This window comes from Erigeron canadensis, chromosome 1, assembly GCF_010389155.1.
Source record: "Erigeron canadensis isolate Cc75 chromosome 1, C_canadensis_v1, whole genome shotgun sequence".
NCBI classification, from domain to species: Eukaryota; Viridiplantae; Streptophyta; class Magnoliopsida; order Asterales; family Asteraceae; genus Erigeron; species Erigeron canadensis.
This window is the reverse complement of record NC_057761.1, coordinates 53,261,060-53,286,365: the sequence shown is the minus strand read 5'-3', so window position 1 is coordinate 53,286,365 and position 25,306 is coordinate 53,261,060. Positions and strand designations below refer to the sequence as shown.

At 34.4% G+C, this 25,306-nt stretch overlaps 2 protein-coding genes and 1 pseudogene across 2 annotated transcripts; 2 read left to right on the top strand and 1 right to left on the bottom strand.

Moving 5' to 3' along the window:
* Window positions 1–527: 527 nt before the first annotated feature.
* On the top strand, window positions 528–8,273 carry LOC122585438 (annotated as a pseudogene).
* Window positions 8,274–9,420: 1,147 nt separating this feature from the next.
* LOC122599655 (TPR repeat-containing thioredoxin TTL2-like) lies at window positions 9,421–16,905 on the top strand. Its single transcript, XM_043772204.1, has 11 exons — window positions 9,421–11,194; window positions 11,522–11,761; window positions 12,020–12,149; window positions 12,317–12,469; window positions 12,861–13,042; window positions 13,190–13,259; window positions 13,793–13,999; window positions 14,549–14,781; window positions 14,865–14,943; window positions 15,355–15,492; window positions 16,190–16,905. Exons 1-11 carry the CDS (start codon window positions 9,702–9,704, stop codon window positions 16,349–16,351), a joined length of 3,087 nt encoding a protein of 1,028 aa, XP_043628139.1. The 5' UTR covers window positions 9,421–9,701; the 3' UTR covers window positions 16,352–16,905.
* LOC122599667 lies at window positions 16,856–21,487 on the bottom strand. Its single transcript, XM_043772214.1, has 13 exons — window positions 21,265–21,487; window positions 20,250–20,347; window positions 20,060–20,142; window positions 19,802–19,928; window positions 19,629–19,692; window positions 19,313–19,410; window positions 19,130–19,214; window positions 18,836–18,959; window positions 18,241–18,342; window positions 18,059–18,123; window positions 17,422–17,503; window positions 17,264–17,343; window positions 16,856–17,058 (listed from the first exon to the last, which is right to left on the bottom strand). Exons 1-13 carry the CDS (start codon window positions 21,444–21,446, stop codon window positions 17,001–17,003), a joined length of 1,248 nt encoding a protein of 415 aa, XP_043628149.1. The 5' UTR covers window positions 21,447–21,487; the 3' UTR covers window positions 16,856–17,000.
* Window positions 21,488–25,306: the final 3,819 nt, after the last annotated feature.

The window sequence follows — 25,306 nt, the reverse complement described above, 5'->3', positions numbered from 1 at the left end:
TCTAAGTTTGTTTCTTATTAGTGTTATCTAGAAGTTATACTTATTGAAAAGGATATAATAAAAGATTCCAGCGTAATAGTTAACTTACTTTAAATTCAAAACTTAAAATTTCATGTAAGCTGATTAATTAATCTTCTCTAAAAGTATGTTTGTTGTCTTATTGAAGAGAAAAAGAAAGAGATACATGAAAGGATTAAGGAAGAGGAGAAATGAGAGAAAAGAAAAAAAAATATATAATTTTTTTAATTTAAAAGCATAGTTTGAGAATACAAATTTAAAGTAGGCACATTTGTATCCAACAAATTAAAAAAAGGCACATTTTTGGAAATTACTCATTTAAAGGCCCTCTTTTCATTATATAAAGATAATAATTGAATCTAGTTTGAACAAAGAGTAAACATTCAATGATTCACAGAAGTTAAGGGCAGATAGTGAAACATAGGAAAACTTGATGGGTGGTGTAGCAACTACAACCGTATACAATTAGCGCTCGTAGCCATAATAAATATAGCAGCGGGTCGGTGGGCTGGTGGAGGGATGGTAATCGCCGTGGGCAGTTCAATCGGAAAATTTTACTGTTGGGTCCACCAACTATATATATATATTGGTCTTGAAAATTCTTCTAAGTGCGGCCATTACATTACATTACATAGAAATGGAGACTCATGGAGTGAATGATGATACGAAAGAAGAAAAAAAGATGTTGAAACTGAAGTGTTGGGTTCAGAATTACGAGTGGGGTCGAATTGGGCACGATTCTCGCGTGGCGAGGCTGTATGAGAAGAACAGCAGCGGATGTGATGTGATTGATGAAAAGAAACATTATGCTGAGTTTTGGATTGCAACTCATGTTTCTGGACCGTCTTTTGTTGTGCAAAAAAAAGATGATGGAAATAATGCGAGTCTGAAATCTTGGATTATGCAAAATCCTAGGAAGGCTTTGGGTGATATTGTTGTTGACAAGTGGGGAGGACTTGATCTTCCTTTCTTGCTCAAGGTAATTCCTTAAATTATTCTTCACATTATTCATTATTATCATTACCTATAGGTTTTATTATATTGTTTTCCTGATATATATTAACGTAACCCCAATTTTTATTTTATTTTTTAACGGCATATGTTTTTTTTTTTTTTAATTATTACAATATGTAGGTATATAGTTTTAGAATTTCTTATTACTTAGAAATTAAGGTTATATATTTGATTCAAGATTAATTTTGTAACGGGTAAACGGATGAAGCTTTTCCTGTTCTCGTTACTCGGAGATGGAAAGGCTTCGACTGTTATGTATGTTACATAACCAGAGTATCTTTGTGACCAGTTTTGAACCTTTTCTGGGCCACCCCAAGATGTTTTATGTATTAAGATGTCTTAATTGAATTTTTGTTCAAAAACTTTTTGTGCATTTTTGCCCTTTTAGTTTTAAGTACTAAGTTATTGTGTCTTTTCTTCTTTATTATGCCTAATTACTCAAGGTTAAAGTTGGAAATTCTGATAAGTGATTTTAAGATGGATAATGAGGGACAAAGTGGTGTATCAGAGAAATACCCCTTTAAGAAATTGGTTTTTTTAATAAAAACGAAAAAGTACCCCGGCAAATTTTTATATCATATGATAAAACATTACAATTACAGGATGTGGAATATTCACATTTGATTAAGTCCTCAATTTATCTTATGTTATATGCGATTCTTTGAAAGTTGGTTCACGTGGTATGAATCCTTGTGCCATCTGTCAATTTCTATTTATTTTACTGCAGGACCTTTCCTGTTTTAACTCTCATGTACACGGTATGTCTTACGGTATTTTTCTTTGATGGCTTGAGTACCAGTTTTTTATGGGAAAAAAAGTCTGATATAGTTTAGCTTCCCAGCTCATATGCATTTTGTTTTTGACCTTTTAGCAGTATATTAGTGAAATTTTATAGTGGTAGATGTAAGTATACCCATATTTCCAGTTTTCCACATCTGGTTGTCCCGCATTTGAGTTTGTCTTCATGATTCTGCTCCCCGTCTACATGTTTACAAACAAAGTGAAAAATTTAAGGCCGGTGAATTCAAGATCAAAGTTTTACAAAGAGGAGACACAGCCATGGATATGTGACGATGCAGGTTTTCTCAATAATATTTTTCGATAGGTCTTGCGAGTCTTAGTTATGAAATTCTGTGTTGGTATCGCTATATCAGGCGTATCTTTGGTTTGTTTAACTAATATTCGAAGAGGTAGAACATAGTTGAGGATACAATTGAGCCTAAGACGGACCCCCGGCCGAAAAGCCTCTTCTGAATTATTCTGGCCCGAATCTTGACCAACCCGAAATTTGTAACCATGCCTTGAATATGGCACCAAAGCTTGAGCTAGTGAATTTGGCCTTAAGTCCTATCTACTAAAGGCCTGTCTACTGTCTAATGTAATTCTGATATCTAAAGGCCTGTTTATTGTCTAATGGAGTGATAAACTATACAACTCGCTCCCAAAAAGGCCCTGATAGGGTGATACACTATACAACTCAGACAATACACAAGCACCCGATCACCCACAATAACACCAGCCCAAGACGTCTCATATCATCCTTGACAAGAGACGAAAACCTCTTGTTTTTGAAACACATGATTCGATCCTCATTATATAAACCTTGCGTAAGACAAATTTGGAATCATTATTTTTTTATTTTAAGTTAAGCCCGAACGACTTAGTTTATCCACTTCTTAACTTAAGGGATAGACCTTAAGTAATCTCCAATAGGGTGCCCTTAGGTGTCCTTGGATATCCTTTGCCGTTGAAGTTTGTCTAAAACTAAGGATTTTTTGAAAGATGTCCTTACCTGAGGTTATGCCCTTACTTGTTCTTACCTAATATATTTTTGTTTTTAGTGGAGGTAAAAGGATATGTAAGGATGTTTATATGGTTGGAGATAAAATTATAAGATTTGAAGGATATGTAAAGATGTATAAGGATTTGTAAGGATGTATAAGGATTTGTAAAAATATGATGTGGCAGCCGCGTCCTTAAGCATTGAAGATAGCCTTATAACGTTTCTTCCTGGTAAAGATATAACATGACAAGGATTGGATAACTATTTGATTTATATTTGATTGTTTGACATTTTCAATTACAAATCTAGATATTGTAAAGTCAAATGTAACAAAAGAATATAATATTTAGATATAAAAATTTGCCACGTAAGCACATATGCGATCACAAAACCACTAAAAATGTGCCAAATTAACACGGTATGTGATTCACAGAGTAGGTCTATTTGCATTTAGTTAGTGGGCCCAACAGTCAAATTTTCCGATAGAACTGCCCACGGGGATGACCATCCTCCACCAGCCCACCGACCCGCTGCTATATTTATGGCTACGACTATGTATACACTTTCATCCTTCTTATTCTATATATTGGTCTTGAAAATTCTTCTAAGTGCGGCCATTACATTACATTACATAGAAATGGAGACTCATGGAGTGAATGATGATACGAAAGAAGAAAAAAAGATGTTGAAACTGAAGTGTTGGGTTCAGAATTACGAGTGGGGTCGAATTGGGCACGATTCTCGCGTGGCGAGGCTGTATGAGAAGAACAGCAGCGGATGTGATGTGATTGATGAAAAGAAACATTATGCTGAGTTTTGGATTGCAACTCATGTTTCTGGACCGTCTTTTGTTGTGCAAAAAAAAGATGATGGAAATAATGTGAGTCTGAAATCTTGGATTATGCAAAATCCTAGGAAGGACTTGATCTTCCTTTCTTGCTCAAGGTAATATCTTCAATTATTCTTCACATTATTCATTATTATTATTACCTATATTTGTTACTATTATTATTACCTATAATGCATGATAGTCAAATTTAAATTTCACACGCAATCTTAATAGAATTGTTTAGTGAATAATGCTTAATTTTAAACTAACTTTCCCAATACAAGTTTACTTATTATATTGGTCATATCTTAACACTAATTGAAGTGTTTGTGTATCAGGTTCTTTCAGTTGGACGATCATTATCTATACAAGCCCATCCGGATAAGGAATTGGCCGGCTTCCTTCATAAGCTGCAACCAAATGTGTATAAAGATGCAAACCACAAGCCTGAAATGGCATTGGCCTTAACCGAGTTTGAGGCCTTATGCGGCTTTATTAGTGCTGAGGTAAAATATAATATATTGTTCAGTTAATTTTTTGCAGGCCATTTAAATGTTTAGCTATGTACCGTAAATGGTTCTTCTAAATAATAGAATGTGTCTTGCTACTTTTGGCCTTTTAAATGTTTAGCCATGTTGTTGTTCACAGATTTTGTAGTGGTTAGTGGATGCAATTTTGACCCCTTTAGTTGTTAATGACAAAATACAGATTATGATTAATATCTACCATGAAATGGGTAAAAATTAGGGGGTTGGTCTTAACGGGTAAAAGGTCAAACGGGTGAAAGTTGTCAAATTCCATTTCAATACATACATTCTCCTAGATTGGTTTCTTGAGTTATAATATCTGCAAAAAGTATTGATTTTGATCAGAGTATATGCATTAACTATTCCTAGTTTATTTCAAGTGTTGGACATAAAAGTGTTTATGGGTCAACTTGGCTCGACCCATCCTGTTTTGACCCGTACAAAAAAAATTGACATATCTCAACCGACATGCGTTGACGTGTTAGCCAATCTAACCCAATCACCCATCTTGCAACCTCTAGTACTAGCGAGTAACTATAGTATGACCCGTTTCAACCTGAGCATATTCATAATTAAGTTTAGATATTTCATCTTTTCTTGTGTTCTTTCTACTGTTGGTTCAAAGACTAAAATTGATCCCTGTAAACAGTTCTTTCTGCTTTCAAGTTTTTGTGTGTGTTCGATATGATCTACATCAAATGGTTTCATTTAAAACTTGCTGTAACTGTCCTACTTATCAATTCCTTATGTCCCGAATCCCATTTTCTAATATAGCCTAATGATTCTTGTATTCACTAATTTCATATAATCAGTGAGCCAAGTGAGCCGAATCAAGACTGGTAACTATTTATAACTAGACTTAATAAACCGACCCATGAGAAAAGTATAAGAAAATAAGCAGGTTATATACTGATATGCTGAAATCATAAGTTTCAATATATAAAGTGATTATGAAATATAAGCTATATCCCAGCTAGCAACTCAAATGTTGTTCAGCTCCATGACTGATATTGTTGTTCCAAACGTATTCTGTATGTTTCCATGTAGAACAAGAGATTCACAAGTTTATTTAAATACTTTGAAAACTCCTAAAAGCTATTAGCTGTATGAGTTTTTGAGCTGATGTTTTAAGAGAACTATATATAAACTGTCATTGCTGCTGTTATAAAAAAAATATCCTTGTTACGACCTCAAAATAGCTTTTAAAAGTCCTTAGTAAAAGTGTACAAAATCCAGCAAGTTACTTATATATATACGACCCAAACTCATTTAAACCATCCTATTTTTAGTTAAAAAGCTAAGTTACGAGCTAGTTAAGAAGATAGATTCGCAGCCAGTGTCATTATATATATATATATAGACACACACAGGGGAAAGATAATTTGAGACCAACTAAAAAAAGTCCAAAAAAGAACCATTGATTTTCGTAACTTACACACCACCATCATCATCTACTACGATATACAAGACTTTTATGTAAAAACACTAAGACTTTCCGGCGACGGGCCCACCAGAAAATCATGTAAGTTACTTACACATGTCTTACACATGTGTAAGTTAACTTACACATGATTTTTCTGTGGGCCCGTCGCTGGAAAGTCTTAGTGTTTTTACAAAAAAGTCTTGTATATCGTAGTAGATGATGATGGTGTACAAAAATCAATGGTCCTAGTTGGTCCTAAAATAAGAGGTGGTCTCAAAATATCTCACCCCTATATACACACACATATATATACGACATATCAGTAGCTTTAATAAATACGAGTAGTTAAGATCCATGAAAGCATGATAGTATTTAGACGTTCACACTAAATAAGATAGGACCGGTAAATATTACATCTTATATTGAAAGCATGACCTCTGGTTGCTTATGAAGTACTTAAGAAGCTAATACTTCTAACCTGACTTTTTCTTAGACTATTAGACAGTAGACATAATATATATATATATATATATATATATATATATATCAGCAGCTAATTAAGTTCGTCAAATCAGTAATTTGGCATTGACTTTTATAAAATCTGCTGGTGTATCCATACGTGGCTAAGATATTAAAGATCATGAAGCATGTATCAGTACAGTTACAGATTAAAGTTCTTATCTCATGTACCATATTAGTTGTAGACATGTTTATAACCTACTGATTAAAGAAACCATATCTAGACATTGGTATAAATTTCCTGCAGTCACCCCCTTTACCCAGATTGTACATGTACCCGATGACCCATTTGGACAGTCCTGACTCCACTCAAATTGCCCCAATCGATATCATAGTATAATAGGCCTAACCTTATTAAAAACATTACTATCAGTTAACCTTCCTTGATACTAGCTAACTATTTATCACGGGACTAGTATAACTCGGCTTGTCAACACTAATTAAACCAGAATGTGATGTGATGCTTATTCTAAACCCGAAACTATGATTTTGTAACCAGTAACTATAATGTCACATTTTATATCCGGCCACGGAAATCTGACATGCTTAACGAGACTAAAAGTAAGACTAGTAGGAACAGTAGAACACATCATTAATAAACCAGAACGACTGTAGTTATACCTTCAAGATGATATTGAGTCCTAGCAAGACGACACTCTCCTTGTTAACTCTTAAACCCGTTGATCAAACCTACTTGCTGTGCTGCCTTCTCCTCTGACTCACACGTAAGATAAATAGTTATAGCAGACTACAAAACACCCTCTTCTCAACAGTTGATCACTCCTTTCTCTCTGTTCCCACGCAGTTGAGAGCTGTGATTTTTTATTATAAAAACCGAATGGAGATCAATAGCATATTTAAAACCAACTCAGCCAAACTTTCTGATAGAGAACATGATATGTGGAGAGTTAGTTAATGGGCTTTGATCACGTTCTAAATATCTAAGCCAACCCCTTTTCAAAATCTGGCTATATCTATGTCTATATATCCCTTTCTTCTTCTTCTTTTTTTTTTTTAATTTTATAAATAACATTATATTATATTATATACTAAAGTCACGGGTTATTATACTTCTGATTTATGCTAGCAACTTGATGCTGTGCTTGAGAATGTTCCCGAGATCAAGGAAGTGGTTGGCAATGCATGTGCAGACCAAATTCCAGCTATGGACAAGTACAATGGGGAGGTCAAAGAAGAGCGAGTTCTTCGGGCAATATTCACTGAACTCATGTCAGTTAACAGAGAAGTGATTTCCAAAGCACTTTTCAAATTAGTTAATCGTCTAACTAGAGAAAAGGAGGTATAATCCAGATAAATACTGCTATTCTTTTTTTGAAAGTAACTAGTTATCAATACTATTTGTACTATATTAGGTAATAAAAATACCACTTTTCATGTGTTTGATCAGACAAGGCTGTTAACTAGCAAGGAGGAACTTGTGCTGAAACTTGAAAAGCAGTACCCCAATGATGTCGGGGTCTTTGCTGCCCTCCTCCTTAATCAAGTAAAACTCGAACCAGGTGATGCCTTATATATAGGAGCAAATGAACCTCATGCATATCTAACGGGCGAGTGTATCGAGTGCATGGCAGCTTCAGATAATGTTGTGCGTGCTGGTCTTACTCCAAAATACATGGATGTCAAAATCCTTTGTTCCATGCTCACATATAAGCAGGTATACTTGATAGTCTGTTCAAACACTCTAGTCAAATGTTGTAATAATGTTTGGTAACTTATGTTATCATGTAATATCAGGGATTACCTGAAATATTGAAAGGGGTTCCTGTGAATCCATATGTAAGAAGATACACATCGCCTTTTGAGGAATTTGAGGTTGACCGTTGTTTGCTGAACCAAGGTGGGTTGGTTGTATTTCCTGCACTTCCTGGTCCATCGGTTTTTGTGGTTATATCAAGAAGGGTCAATGCACACAAATTCGAGTGAAGATAGAGTGTCGGAAGGAGATGCTTTGTTTGCACCTGCTGGGACGGAGATACGTATAACTACAGATACAGAGTTGCACTTATACAGAGCCGGAGTGAACAACAAGGTCCTTATGAACCCATGAGGGGATGAATAGGTGTATGGTTATGGTTATGTTTTCTAACAGCAATATGCTGTGTAAATGATCCAATAATCATACACAACAATAATTTACATAACAGTTTTTTGCTTTCATTACTTTATAGTTCTATACAAGTAGTTAACGAATTTACTCGTTGCTTTAAAGTTGCTTTTATATATGCTGAGGTCATGAGGATGCGGATTGATTTAGCCCAAGTCAAAAAAGTGTTTTGGGTTCGAATCTAGTCAACTGAAAATGAAAACAACCAAAAGGATAGAGTTGGAAACTCGAAAAAGTTAAGATATTATCGTATACTTTCAGTGATTTTTGAAATTGTCCCTCAACTTTATAAAACTGGAATCTACTTTGCAACATCTCCGGAGCTGGAAACTTTGCAAAATGAGTGCAACAAGAAATTGTAGAAGATTAATGAGCTCAAGAATCAAATCAAAGACGTGAAGCGTCGACTAGATGAAAGTAAGAACAATATCCCACCAAAGGATAGAGTTGAAGTCACGCAAAATTTGAGTGAAACATACAAGCAACTCTATGAAGGGTATAAATTTGCAACATCCGGTGTGTTATTATGACTCTCGAAACCCCCCCCAAAAAAAAATAAAAAAAAATAATCCACTCTTACAAATGTAGAAAGTAAGATTTGAACCCTAGTGGATTTCTACAAGGTCTAAGACCTTATCAATGGGCCACCAACCCATTGGCTATTTTTTAAACCCTTTTCTAACAAGCATTATTTCTTTAGTAGCCTTATATGTGTAGCAGTGTAAGTTGAATATGCTAGCTAATGGATGTATTGCAAATTTGTATGTTTTCTATAATAATCTGCACACTTAAGTAGTTCATAGCTACGAACAAAATTATCTTGTGTTGTTGTTATATTATAAAATTCATGGTATCATTGCAAATTTGCAATTAATGGTAGAATAACTCAAAAAACAAAGAATGCATATTTGCATTTCCAATAATCGGGTAGATTGGTGGTAATGGACGAGTAATGTAGCAATTTTGGTATTCTTTTAGCCTCAAGGCCCAGAATAAAGTAAGACTAGAAATATAACGGGAAAAGCTATTTTGAAATACAAAGTTTTTATATAGATATGGATTAAAATTGGAGGACCATTCATGGGATCCATAAAACATAGTAGCTAAACAGTAAATACATGTTGAAAAAATAAATGGCAAAGTTTTTGAAATGGGGACGGCCGGGCCGATCAGCCAGCCACATGAACACGAAAATCAGTAAAAAGAAAATGTAATTTAAAACCCACATCGAATCTGACGTTTTTCTGTGAATAACATAGAACTTTATAAACAAGATTTTTTATGGTTTTGAGGACTACAATTAAATATTAACAGCTTTCAAGGTTTGTTGTTTATTCATTTGATTTATTAATTCATATTTGCTGTATGATTTGATCTGCAAGATTGAAAAAATAAGTCTTTCTAGTTTTTATTTTTGACCATATGAAACTTGTTTATATATTTTGGTTTGTTTACAAATAAATATGAACTCATCATCATCTTCGAATCCGAATAATGGGTTTTCGGGTTTTAATGAAATGAATCCAGTTTTAGGGTTTAATTCTCCGGCTTTAACGGGTTCGGGTAAGAATCTTTCAAGGCCAAGGCTTATGAAGCTTAGGAAACAAACAAATAGTTATAAGTCTAATAATAATGATTACCCGATTGATAGTCGGGTTTTAGGGGCTGATCAAGGTCTAGGGTTTAGCCAATTTAGGGGTTCGGAATCGGCGTTTGGGAATTTGAGTTTTGGTTCTAATGTTATTGTTGATGATATGTCAAAGTTGAAGATAGACGACGATAAACGTTATGATAATGTGATGAAAAAGGAAGGTGCATTTGGTGATGATAGTTTGATGGTTGATGAATTGCCCAAGGAAATTAGTAAGATGACGATTGAAGGTGAAAGAAATGTAGGAAATGTAAAGAATGATAATTTGCAGGATTTTGGTAAAAGTGATAATAACGTGGCGGTTGAGATTGAAAATGAGATGAAAAATATGAACCTTAAAGATCATAAGGATGCAACATTGTTTGGGTCGGATACGTTTACAAGTACATCTGATAGAATGGCTGAGTTTGCGTTTACAAGCAAATTGGATGATATAGGGGCTCCATTTGTAGAGTTTAAAACACCCGACATGAAGGGTAATATGTTTTCTGAATTTAATAGATTTGAAGCTAGAAAAGAATCGGTTAAAGATAATAATAGGTTAAGGAAAAAGAAAGGGAAGTTGAAAACACCTGTTGTCGGTCCATCAAGGGTTAGAGAAGGTTTTGGCTTTAGCCGAAGAAGTTTGTCGGGAAATTCTGACACTTTTGAAGCCTACTCGCCGATGGATATTTCTCCATGTGATCAAAAGCTAGCTAATGATAATTACTCAAGAGAAGCTTCAGTGACATCCGATGATGCACAAAATCATGATCAAGTTGATGGGTCGAGTGAACCACATTTGGTAACCTCAAATGTCACAACGGATGATGAATCTGTTGGGCCTTACATCAATGAAGTTTCTGAGACGGAAAGCTATAAGTCTGCAACTGAAAATTTGGAATACAGTAGTGATGCTTCTGTTACTGGGCTAGATTCTGATGTGAGTTCAACTGCAACTTCCGGGAGGCAAGAAAGTGGGTTTAGTTTTGCTTCGAAATCAGAAAATGTAAGCGAGGGCAACTTTACGTTTGCTGCATTGTCATCTAGCCAAAGTCACCTTCCATTAGATATCCGTCATAAAAAGAAACTTCCCCTAAAAATCGTTCGCGATTCTTACAGTTCCATGTCTGCAGAGTTATTCCCATTTTCGGGAAACTCTTCTATTTTGTCTCCTGGGAATGGCTTAACCGTTGATTTATCTACATCACATAAAACGAAGTATAACATCATCCCAGTAAGTGAACAAGATTTTAGGCATGAAAATGTCATTGCTATGTCTTCCAGTAAATTAGCAGAGGAAGCCTGCGAGAAATGGCGACTGAGGTCTGAAAATCTACCTTGTGTTGTCTTTTATTTCATTTCTTTTTATAAGTAAACAATAGCATGTTAATTCAAAGTTTTACAGTATGGGTGGCAATGATGGGCTGGTTAGGTAAATGGTCAAAACTTGTTGGGAGGGGTTGGACTCGAACTTTGCAAATAGTTCATGTTTTATCGAGCTTACTTTGGTGACCTTTGATCTGCTTGCCAGTTTCTATCTTAACCAAAGCTAAAATTCTACCCTTTAGGGGCATATTACAACCCAAATCGAGCTGTTCGTCCATAAATAGGTTGATTTTGCCACATCTAGCTGATGGTGATTAATATCAGGGGAAACCAAGCTTATAGTAATGGCGATCTAGCAAAAGCGGATGATTGTTACACACAAGGAATAAATTCTGTACCTCAAAATGAGAAATCTAGAAACTGCCTTAGGGCTTTGATGCTGTGCTATAGCAATCGTGCAGCAACTAGGATTTCACTTAGAAGGATGAAAGAAGCTTTAAGCGACTGTCTCATGGCTGACAAAATAGATCCCAACTTTCTCAAGGTCCAAGTTCGAGCTGCACAGTACGTCTTTCCTTCTGGATTTATATGTTGAAGTATGCTGTTATTGCATACTATCATTTGTTACATGAAAATGGACGATAAAGCTAACTAATTTTCATTATGATTATATTTAGCACATCTTTTCTCTACTCATGGCCAACGAGGCACTCAATCAGATGTAAATCTGCTTGATGTCATTGCATTATGTTCATTTCTTTATACTTCTGAACTCTGAAGCTTCAGCTTATTTATTCCTTGTTAATATCTGTATACATGCAGCTGTTACCTTGCTATGGGTGAAACTGAAAACGCAAAAAAGCAGTATATGAAGTGCTTGCAATCTAGAACCAATAGTAGTGTGGACAAGAAAGTAATAGTAGAGGCCTCTGAGGGGCTGGAAAAGACACAGGTAATATGCATTTTCTTCTCAGTTTTGACCTTACCCCATTGCCAAAAAAGTTTGGACGCTTAACCTGACACATTTAAAAAGCCCTCTAGGAAACAAAATGACAAAAAATAACAAGTGGACCTAAGCGACATATATTTTAATCTTCTTCTCCATTTTTGCTTGTCCAGAAAGTGCTGGAGTGCATTAACCAATGCACGGATCTTTTTCAAAGACGAGCTTCTGAAGATCTTGAATGTGTGTTGAGAGTTATTAGTGAAGCGTTGCAGATAAGCACTTGCTCAGAGAAATTGCTTCAGATGAAAGCAGAAGCACTTTTCATGGTCAGTGCTATAATTAACCCCAACAGGCTGGTCTAGTGATCAAATCCTAGGTATTATGTGTTTACATGACTTTTAACAAAAAATAATTATGTCTTTCCTTGGGGCTCTTACTCTTATTGGCCCAAAAGCCTAAAGCTAAAGTTGACAGTTTCTACAAAGAGCGTTTGTGGTTAACCCAACCCGTCTGCTGTCCCACATGACCTGCACAAAACATATATATGTTGACATCTTATTTAATAACCCCCCTGATCTGCCCAATTTTTTCCTACCTCTAGCTAAAATTTGTGATGCTATATGTTAGGGGGTGGTTGCGTGATCTCATGGATTAAGTGGGTAAAAGTTATCTTATACAGATGTCATGGATGTTGAGTACTTTTTTCTGATTTTGCAGATGCGGAGGTATGAACAAGTGATTCAGGTGTGCGAGCACACTCTTGCTTCTGATGAAGTGAACACGTCTACAAACTCATGGAGACCACATCTTATTGTTAAAGCCTACTTTTATTTAGGAAGGCTAGATGATGCTCTCGAATATATCAACAAACACGAGAATTCAGGCTTTAATTCTGAGAGGTATCACTTCTCCTTTATAGTGGTTATATATGTAACATTGTAAACCCAGAAGACTGGCTTTTCCTTCTTTTCATGTCCAATGTTTCTCTTCAGCAGGTTTTAATCAGATAACAAGAAAGCTCAAGTTTTTGTGTAATTGTTTTTCAGGGTAGGAAATACAAGTCAGGAATCAGCAATTCCTTTAGCTGATAAAATACGTGAGCTTTTATCTCATAAGGTATGGCTATATGGTTTAGAAACTTTAAAAGCATCTTTGGTCATCCACGAACGCATTTAACATATTCCATTTTAGCACGTTTGCAATCATAAATTACTATTTCTGCCTTGGTTTTGCCCTACAAATTATTATGCCTTCTTTGCCAAAAGGGTTTCCTATTTATTATTGGAAAACTTACACAGAAACACATCACACCCTTGAAGACTTGAACCTCTTTGGTGATTGCCCCCTTAATTACCTCTTGGCCTCAAGCCTGTTGATTGCTAAAAGTGTCATAAATATTATGAAATCTGATATGTGAAATCGAGAATGAAACGTTCATTATACGTTGGTATCATTTGTTTTTTATTATAAAAAGATGTATTGTATAGGAAATGGACAAGCTAGTTTTAAAAAAATTTAAAAAATAAATAACGCTCATTATCAGTCACATTACCAAGCCTTTATACAGAGTAGTATATCTACAAATTACAATATATATAATTCATAGGTTGCATAGTTCTGTATGATTAGATCCCTGTTTGTGTGTGCAGACAGCAGGAAATGAAGCATACAAATCAGGAAAGCATGCAGAAGCAGTTGAACATTACACTGCTGCTTTATCATGCAATGTTGAATCTCGTCCATTTGCATCAGTATGTTATTGCAACCAGGCTGCAGCATACAGATGCTTGGGTCAAATAACAGATGCCATTGCAGATTGCAGTTTAGCTATAGCCCTCGATTCAAACTATCTTAAGGTTTTTGCTATGCAACATGTTTTTAATTGTAAGATTAAAACTAGAAGGTGACCCATGGGACACCCTTGTGATGCACCTGTCACAGCTCACAGGTTGCCTTTGGTCATGTGTTATCAGTTAGAGGTGGCAAGATGGCGGGTCATGGAATGGGTCAACACATGATGGGCTGCATGTCATTTTTTTGGGGGCTCTTAGTAGGCCAGCTCCGATTGACCAACAAACATTTCTATTCAATCTTTAAAATCTAAACAAATACAGATTATTTGGGAGGTCATCAAAAACAAGATTACGTTCAACCTGTTTGATCTGTGCGACCTGTTTGCCCATGAGATAAAATACAACCCAAATTAACCCATTCATAAGTAAATGGGTCGAAATTGTCACTATCCTGAGATTGAGTACAAGTTTCTGTATTACATAAGTAGCATTTTGCAACCATTTGCACTCATGAACACCATCATCTCCTTCTTAAAAGGCCATATTTTTCTTCATTACTTTGGAAGTGGTTATAAAAGAAATTGATTTGATTATATAACAATCACAATGCAGGCAGTATCTAGACGAGCCAGCTTATATGAGTTGATTAGAGACTATGGTCAGGCACTAAAAGATCTACAGAGAGTGGTCTCTCTTCTAACAACACAGATGAAAGAAAAGAGTGATCTATCTGGAGCGTCAGAGAAATTAAGCCTTGTGAACGAGCTCAAGCAAACTCAACTACAGCTTGCTAATGTTGAAGAACAATCCAGAAAGGGAATCCCGTTAAATATGTACATCATATTGTAAGTTATTTTCATCAATCGTTGTAACATTATAGAATGTGTTCTTTGATCAAGTAATGATGAGTTTATTTTAAACTTAACAGGGGAGTTGAATCAACTGCTTCTGGCCCAGATATTAAAAAGGCATATAGGAAAGCTGCACTCAGACATCATCCAGATAAGGTTGTACCCCACTTCTGAACTTTAGTTGAGCAGAGGTGGCTATTTGACTCATTTACTTGTGAATGGGTCGATTCAATGTATGCTTAATCTTTGTGGTCAAATAGTTAAAAATGAAATGGGTCAATTGGGCCAAACAGGTCAAAATTGCCATAATATTATCTTAAATAGAAGTTAAATTGTTTTAAACAAACGCAATTTGATCTCTAACAGGTCTGAAGTTGTGCAAGTTGTATTATAATGAATGGTTGATTTTACATGTATTAATCACGCTTGACATGCTAACGGTTGATGTAAAACATCACAATTAGGTCACCTGAAATGTACTAAAAGTTATCCATTACCGGACCCATATAATTTTGCCACCTCTATATGGGGTTCACCTTCCCTAATAGTCATGTCCCGGTGATGTAGGCTGCGCAGTCACTCGTTAGAAGTGATGATGGAGATGATGGGCTATGGAAGGAAATTGCTGAAAATGTCCACAAAGATGGCGATAGGCTTTTCAAAATGATTGGAGAAGCATATGCTGTTCTTTCCAACCCTTCCAAGGTTCTCTCTAAGATAAAATGAGTTCACCTAAAAAAAGTCCATTGATTTTCGTAACTTACACACCATCATCATCTACTACGATATACAAGACTTTTTTGTAAAAACACTAAGACTTTCCGGCGACGGGCCACCGGAAAATCATGTGTAAGTTACTTACACATGTGTAAGTTAACTTACACATGTGTAAGTTAACTTACACATGTTTTTCCGGCAACGCGGTGGCCGGAAAATCATGGTGGTGGTTGGAGATGATCATGGTGGTGGTCAGAGTTAACTTACACATGTGTAAGTTACATGGACTCATTTCCCCTATATATATATATAGGGGAAATATAATTTGAGACCCAACTAAAAAAAGTGGAAAAAAGGACCATTGATTTTCGTAACTTACACACCATCATCATCATCTATTACGATATACAAGACTTTTTTGTAAAAACACTAAGACTTTCCAGCGACTTTTTTGTATAATCATGTGTAAGAACTTATGATTTTTCTGTGGGCCCGTCGCTGGAAAGTCTTAGTGTTTTTACAAAAAAGTCTTGTATATCGTAGTAGATGATGATGGTGTACAAAAATCAATGGTCCTAGTTGGTCCTAAACTAAGAGGTGGTCTCAAATTATCTCACCCATATATAAATATATATATATTATATATATTCCATGTATGTTAACTTGTTCGTCAAACTTTCTCTAGAGGGCACAATACGATGAAGATGAAGAGAGAAGAAATGAAGCCAGTAGATTTACTAGAAGCAACTCATCAAGAATGGCTACAGATGTCCAAAATTCTGTATTCGAGCGAAGTGGGAGCCGGCGTCACTGGCAAGATTCTCAGAGGTATTCAAAGTACTTCTAATGGGTTTCTCTAAAGAAGTCTGGCACTGAGCAATATAGTCCAAACGTTGAGTGTACAAGTCTAACATGCATAGCAATTAAGGTTTCGGAAACAAAAACGACTTTGGGGATGTATAAAAGAAGTCCGGTGAAAGTGTCCAGGGCTCTTACCGGTCTTTAAGGTTGAGAATCTGGCGGGTGGCTTCAATTTAGCGAGTACATGTTGTGTGTATTACAATGTTAGTAAAATTACTAACACAAATCAGGTTATATTGGTCAACAAAAGGGTTGTTGACCGACTTGTACCTTTGACCGAGACAGGTATGCTGTACTGATGCATTATGGGTTTACTGGTAAGCCTTCATTTTAGAAGATGTGTGGTGTGCATATGCATTGTATTGTATTTTGAGTTTGTACAGTTTCCAGGCACTGGAACACGAGCAGATTTTATTTATTTATTATTTTTATTTATTAAATTTTCAAGGGCATGCGAGTGATTTGGCATTTTTGCTAAACAATAACATTATTGTGTAAATTAATAAATATCATATAGTAGCATATTGTTTTTTTTTTGTACAATCAGGTCTCAACTGTGCACAAATTCAATCGTCATGTTTTCTACTATAATAAACTATGATCTATTGTGAGTTTGGAAAATTTTTGTGGAGATGTTAAACATATATTCCAAGTCCAACCTCCTTTGGATTTGTTTCCACCATCCATGGAGACCTGCACATATATCAAAGTATTAAATAATTGTAGTTTTTCTGCAGAAAAGTTTTTCCTGTTATAAATCAATTTGCTTAAAAGGCCATTCAACGTTGGTCTACGTATATTTACAAACTGGAAACTAAATTGCTGCAAAATTTTGTCTTTATTGAACTAGACAGTCTGTTAGACTTCTGCATTATAAAAGCAAAGGAAAGAATATTACTTGTGCATTACAAAATTGATTGTTCCTTGTGAAGCTCGTTCAAGGAGAAGTTCCCGAGCTTCAATGGCAATCCCTTCAGGCTATACAAATAGTGGAAATCATAAACGTAGGGAAACTTATAAAGTTCATGCAAGTGTTTATGTGCCTGTAATGTGTACCTCTTCTGGAAACCATACGCCTGCTTGTGTGCTGCCCTCCAGAACAGCAAGAGCAAACGCAGCTGTTGAATAACCAACTGATCTGGAAAGAATGTATGCGCACAAAATACAATTGTTCAGTGAACTTCCAACGCATTGAAGAGGCAATTTCAAACTCATATATATTGAAATGGGTTCATTTGGATTGTATTTATATTGATAAAGGGCCAAATGGGTTTAATGAGTTAGAAGTCAACTAACTTGCATAAAAATGCTTGCGAACTACCTAAGGCGTTCAATATAATAAAAAAGAAAGTATGGTGAAGGGAACCCCTAAATTCCTGGTTCAGGGTGAAATACTCCCCCACCCTGCAAAGGGGATTGTGAATTCAATATATAAGAATACTTCACCCTGAACCAATCCGTTTTCACCCACATTTATTTATTTCCATAAAAGTGGACAAAAATATGGTGGCTGGTCGGTTCACCCTAAACCAATCCATATTCACCCACTCTTGATGCCTACACTGTCATGCCCACCGGATTTGTAACCTCTTTCTTGATGTTTTTGGCACACAATGGCAATCGTTCCTCCTTAATCAGAACCGACTAACCGTAACAATTCATTCAGAAGAAGTCAAGGGAAAAGATGACTTACACAGAGAGTCTCTTATGAGTGAAAATGCCAATTGTATGACGTCCGCCTGAACACTCTAAATCAACCTGCTCAAAAGACAAAAATAAAAATAAAAATAATGAGGACGACAAAATTACAGTAACTATATTGAGGCTATGAACGTCTTATGAATGGAGACAAAGTTGGAAAAGAAAGTAAGTTACTCTCAGTGAGACGCGCTCTCCAGCATAGCCATCTATGACACGGACCACTGGATCAAATAACCGAACCATCTCTTGTACTTTGCTTCTGTCTCTTAGGACTTCCTATAACATTGCAAGGGAACAATTAGTATGAGAGCCTATTGAAGTATAATTTAATCATGAAGTTCTTGACTTCTTCACTTTGTGATATGTTAACCAGCAATTTATGGATGACTCTAGGATAAAAGGTATAAGTTTTCAAACTCCAAATTGCAAGAAACTCTCCCAATAGTTGCCCAATGTATATAAATTTAATGCATAAAACCTTCTAAATCATTTTTTCATAACACTAAATTAGAATTGTAATCAACATAATTGTGTAGTCATATGCTAATATTAGACAAACTAATTACTTATAAGCAAATACAAATTTTCTGACAGAGAGTGCTGTGCCAGTCCCAGCTCTACCATTTGGACCAGTACAAAAACAATACACATGTTGACCCGAACCCCACTTGACTCATTAACCAACTTACCTAACCCGCCCACTTTGCAACTTCTAAAAGTAATGTACAAAACATAGTGTTGTATACGCAATTACGCATGCACATCTTACAGAAGGAATGAAACGTGTCATTGCATCCATCGCCCAGTTCCAGAAAAAGGGTGCAGTTCCAAAGCGAGCACTGACAGTTGGAACTTCTAGAATCTGATGTGTACTAGTCACCTCTGGCAAATTTCTGAAAAAAGAGAAGCTTACATGAGTATGCTAGCAGTCATAGTCCCTAGATTATGTGGTCAAGTGTTCATTTCTATGCCATGTATGAGATATAGAAGATTTCATATTCCATTAAATATTATAAACATGGCTGTCTGCAGTTAGATGTGAAGGGTGAAATATAAAACTTACAAGAGATACACATCTTTCTTCCCTATTCCTCTTCCAAAGTCAATGTTGACCATTCCGCTATATGGCCTCAACTTGATTTTTTCTCCTATCATGATAATTGCTTACTGGTTAGCATCATGAAAAATCATAAACCTTACAACTGGAGCGTAACACACAATTTTAGAAGTTCCCTTTTAAACAGACCTTTATTATATGCAATAACCTCCTCCCCGAGAAGTAAAAAACTAGTGGCTAATATTGTCGGGCCGGCACCACCAGTTCCTGCTGTGTAGTAGTAGAATCTGAGACAAGATTATCATTATATTATAACTGCTAATGGCTTATATTAAGTATTGTAAAACGATATATGAACTTGTGCCAGCTATATATTTCTTGGATAATGAAAAATATATGAACTTGTGCCAGCTATAGATTTCTTGGATAACAGTATGTGAAATCAAAATCATAATGGCTTTATTACCAAGGAACAAATGTTATGAAATGTGGAGCATGTTAATACCTCAGCCTTCCAGGCTCACCCTTATTTTCACTTTTTACAACACGCACTAGTTCTGCTGCCATCACTGTCAAGATAAGCAGATAAATGTATCAGTCCTATGAAAATCTATTGTTCTTTAGTTATTCAATAATATGTTTTTTTAAAAAAATAGGTGTCTTGAATTAGGTTTATACAGTTGCTCACTCCTGGATAGATTCCGCCAGTAGTTATAGCTGGAACTTTTGCAGCCAGTGCTTCGTTCATAAACGATTTTGCACGCCACGCATAATGTGTATCATCACACACGTCAAGATATGCTGTCTGACAGCAGTTGAAGGTGAGTCAAGCTAAATCATATTCTACAAAAAATAATCTGCACTTCGGCATGTTTGAAAGCCAACGATTACTATAGCTTCAAGAAAATTATGGAATTAGATTTACCTTGTTCTCACCTTAGCCTGTATGGCAGCTTCCAGAACTCTGCAATCCTCTGTCTGCTGAAATGGCCCGGCAGCATGTACCACAAGATCAACGTCTGCAGAGACAGATAGTGAATGTTTGTATAGATGTAGCTATTTATGCGTACTAAAAAAGTAATGCAACATTATGCAATTTTGCATAAATTTTGAAAAACTCAATCACCAGCCAAAGCAGATTCCAGTGATTTGGCATCATTTATATCAAATTCAGCAAACTCGGCATTCTTTCCAAGAGTTGCAACCATACTATCACCTTTTTCCCTGTAACATATCATCAGCATAAAATGTCATAGAAGTAATAATGATTAATGGCAAGCATAATACATCTAGGGCAACTTTAAACTAAGAAATCCTCCCAATTATTTAGGCTTGAAAGTGATCTCTAAAATTTCACTTATGCGGGTCGATGATTACTTCTCAATAAGAGAAGATAAGTGAAACATGTAAAACGCAATGAAGCAAAGTTTCGTTTTGTAACGCCATGCTATTAAACGTCTGGAGGCGACACCCTGCTTCGGAACTTTATAATCTTATCCTAACAGGCCAGAATGCATTCTTTTTCACTAAATAAGTCGATAACCCTTCAAAACACTATAAATGACTTGTTTTGCTATTGTATGTTTCTAACTATTGAAAACTCTATGGTATGTATCAAATCATGAATTCATATCTATTGTATGTGTGTGAACTGTTATAACTTGGAAATCGATGATGTGGTATCGTTTTTTATGATGTCACAACTGCATCACCAAAAATAAATGTTGCTTGATGGAAAGGGGTCCAAAAACATACAATAGCAACATATATAAACTTTGAAAACGAGACAAGTATTATACATTTTTCCATGCACCTATACCTATATTTTTACTTTTTTTAGCGATAACAGATTCGACGCCATTGTCAAACATATAATTGCTTAAGTAAATCCTACCAAAACTAAAACAATGTAAATACACATGTAATAATTATCTAATAAGGAGACTAATTTGAATTTATACGTATATAATATGTCACGCTCTCTCTCACACAATAGTAAAATTACAGGAGATATATTTAAATTAAATTCGACATGAACTCTCACACAATAGTAAAATTACAGGAGATATATTTAAATTAAATTCGACATGAACTATTAAACAACTTTTTGGGGAATTTGACTTGGAAGTGAGAAGTAAGACCTGTTGCGACCAGCAATGGTGATGCGGAGGTCAGGGGAGAGTTTAGAGAGAGCGATGGCGGTTGAACCACCGACTCTACCCGTCCCGCCGAGTACCAGAACCCTAGGATTCACCGGAAGAGCGGCGGAAGCTACCGTCGGAGACCGGCTGCCGGTCCAATGGCGCATATACGCACACGCCATATCTCTTTCCCTCCAGTCCTATCCAAAAGTTCGTTAATACTCCGTATAATATTCTTTAGCCAACGGGCATAGTATGCGCATTATTATTAATCGATTAAACTACACTGGATTGTCGAGTTTTTTTTTTAAATGGTAAAAAAAGAAAAGATTAAATAAAGAAATAAAAGAAAAAAATGTATATATCAAAAAGACATTCTCGAGTTACATGAAAAACTAAAGAAAATAAAAGAAAATACAAAATTAATAGTATTCTTGAGATAGAAAGAAAAGAAAAGAAAGAGAAATAAGTTATAATTAATTTTACAATTATGTCTTTTTTCCTATAAAATTGTTATTAATTAATAAGAGTAAATTAGTAATTATACATATAACTTAAAAGTTTTCCATCCAAATCCTCCCAAAAATTTGAGGAAAGTTTTTACTTAAAAAACATCATTCTTTTCTTTTCTTCCCCTTTCCTTTCTTTTAAAAAAAAAACTTAAAAATGCAAAATAAAGAAATTTTACAATCCTTTCTTTTCCTATCCTTTAAAAAAAAAACTCGAGAATGCACTCTAAATGTATTTTCATTTTCATGTGTATTTGAAAAAGAGATGCTAGATTTTACAAAGTTTACAAATAAATCTTCAACCAATCAAATCAAGTTATTTTTTCTCTTTTTTATTTTTTTTTCATTTTAATGATTGGTCCACATCATATGAAACATGTGTTTGTAACTATTTATTTGTAAATTGTTTGTAGATCTAGCATTTTTTTTTTTAAAATGAGTTAACATATATGCAGCAAACTGCATAAAAAGTTCTTGTAGTTGTAAAGAGCTTTCAAAAACTAATTTTCATATTAACCCCAAGTTTCAAAAAATATACAATTGCCCCTTTATAACAACACAACTGCAGCTAAGATCCCTACAGTTAACTGGAAGATGATTTTTCTAAAAATAAACCGATGTTAGTAGTTTACTAGCACTCCATTTATGAATGTAACACTACGGCCCCAATGATCACTTTAGCCCGTGGTTTGTCTATGTGGGATTTGCTTGAACGTACTAAAAGTGGTGTTTATGATAAAATTAACTCTTCCAAAATCTTCCAATGATATTCATCCAACTCATTCTAACTTATTAACTTTCTCGACCAACCTTTTATCCATCTTTATTGGTGTTCCATAAATTCTCAACCTTCCCAAGTTCATTATTCTTTTACATTAAAAGGACTCCCAAATTTATTATTATTTTCTATAAAAAGACATGAAAGTTGTATAGCAATATATGGTCCCCTTTTTTTCTCCTAATACAAAACAACAAACCAGTCTTTACAAATCTCTTTTTATTTATGAGCAACGGCTTTCCAGCCTTCCCAACAGCCTGTTCAACCATAAAATCATTACAGACGATGGTGGTACCACCAGTATAGAGACATAAATCCTCTATCTCGTTGTCCACTCCTTCCACCCTAAAGTCTTTACACATTTAGTCGATGCCCATATAACTTTTTTCATTCAATTGGTGAACGGTAATGGTTTATCACCATTGATTATTATCCACATAAACATTTACGAATATTTGTCCCTGGAAGCGTGTTACTAATATAAATACATCGAATAAAATAACAAAGAAAGTCGCATGATATAATCATCACCTAAAAAAGACAACTAAATAAATCTTACAAATTCCAAACATATTTATAATTTAGCGAATAAGAATATGTAGTTGTCATGTACATAAACTTAAGTATAAAATATTTCACATACTAATTTTTTCAATTCATAAGAAACATGAGGGGTTAATTATTTAGTCATTATACAACAAATATTAAAAATTAGTATGTGAAAGAGTCTATATTTAAACTTGAGTATATATAGCCACATATTCATTTTTCTCTTATAATTTACGAGAGAAGTAATCGCGCGTTGCGGCGGTGAGATGGTGGCGTGATAGGTCATAAAGTGTGATAAGTTAGGAAGTGATAGCCAAGTACCTTAGTCGTACGGACTCCGCCATCGGATTTAAAAATTTGTCAAAAAGTATATCGAATGACATCTCTAATGAAAGAGCATGAAAATTTAAAAACACTCATATAACTTTTATAATTTATCGATGTACGGTTTTTTAAATAAAAGATTTCGAATGAATTAAATAATTAAAATGACTTATGGATGAGAGATGAAAATGAAAGTTGAAAGTTGTTGGACATTGATGTATAGTACATCATGTATTATTATGTGTACGTTGTTGAAATTGAAAGTTAAAACTTTATTTGATTTATAATATAATATAGATATAGATATAAATATACATTGTTGAAATTAAAAGTTGAAACCTTATATGATTTATAATATAATATAGATAATATGCAAGTGGATAAATTATCTCACCTATATTTTGCATCAAAATTCAAAAGTATAAAAATATTACTCGTATTATTAAGTAGTTATCATGTCTAAAATTCCAACAACTGAATGTAATTAAAAGGATGTGGACTTGTCATGATTCGACTATTGTTATCAACTGAGATACAATTAATTGCTCCAATAATACAACATAATCTACTTATTAAATGATTACATTTAATAATGTAAACTTAAATGTCGAATGTATTTACTTAAGGAAATAAAGATAAAGCAAAGCAAAACAAAACAAAGCAAAGCAAAGAAGGAGGGAAACATATTTTATACTGTGTTTTTTTTTTAAAAGAAAAGAATTTTTTGAAAAGGTGTGAATCATTTGTTCGCAACAAGAAATTTAACTTACATTATCTTAACCGAGTTTGCGCTAAGTAGCCCCCACCCTTAATACCTAGTAGGAGGAAAAACTCCGACTATATTGTACTTAATATGTAAAAGGAAAGTGAAACAAAACGTTAATAACTAAACAAAAATTACCAAATAATCTCATTTTTAAATACTCATACAAAAAACGTATTTTAATATTTGCTTTGGATAAGATAGGCCATATGTTACAAGAAAATTAATAAAGACCCAAAAACTAGTCTAAAAACTTAAGTAAGCTTAAAAACTTAAGTAATGACACATGTCTTTATTTAAGTGTGTTGATTATTTTACTGTGGAATTTCTATTATATCCCTTTGATTGAATAAGTCAACTAAGTCATTTTTCATTCTTCGAACGTATTTTGGGAGCTCATGCCTGTGCTCATAATCTGGTATTCCTAATTAAGTATTTTTAATAATCATTGTATTGTATTTTACTTCCTCTTCGAAAGAAATATAGTGACATTTTATACGTGGCGATTAAAATCAACTTTTAAAAAATATCGTTTGTCAAGTTTAATCCGATTAAATTAGATGATTAAATTAGATGTTATGTTACTGCCATATATTCATGTGTTCTACAAAATGTTTTTGCGGCTGTATTTTTTTACTTTTTTTTACACATAAAAAGTCACCATGGTTGATATGATTGTAATGTAGTATGATCAATTAGATTATAATAAAATTTACTAATTGTTAAAAACATGACATTTTGGTAACATATATTAATTTAATTGGTGTATATATTCATTTCTTGAATTTATGTTAGATATTTATTATATTAATATATTATATTTAATTATTAAATAATTATTATATATGTATGCATAGGGGTTGGGTATTGTAAAACAAGTATTAAAGTAAAACAAATAAGACAAAATCTTGACCCTTAAATCATAGTGAAATTGATGCACGAAGATTGACGTAGCAATTGATGTACAATGAATTTCATGATGTACGGTGATTATCACTGAAGAAAAATCTATTGTTTTATTTGTTTTATTTTAATAGCTGTTTTATTTTACCTAAAACCTGTATGTATATGTTAAAGAAATCGATTATGGAATGCTGTAAATTTGAATAACTGTTGACG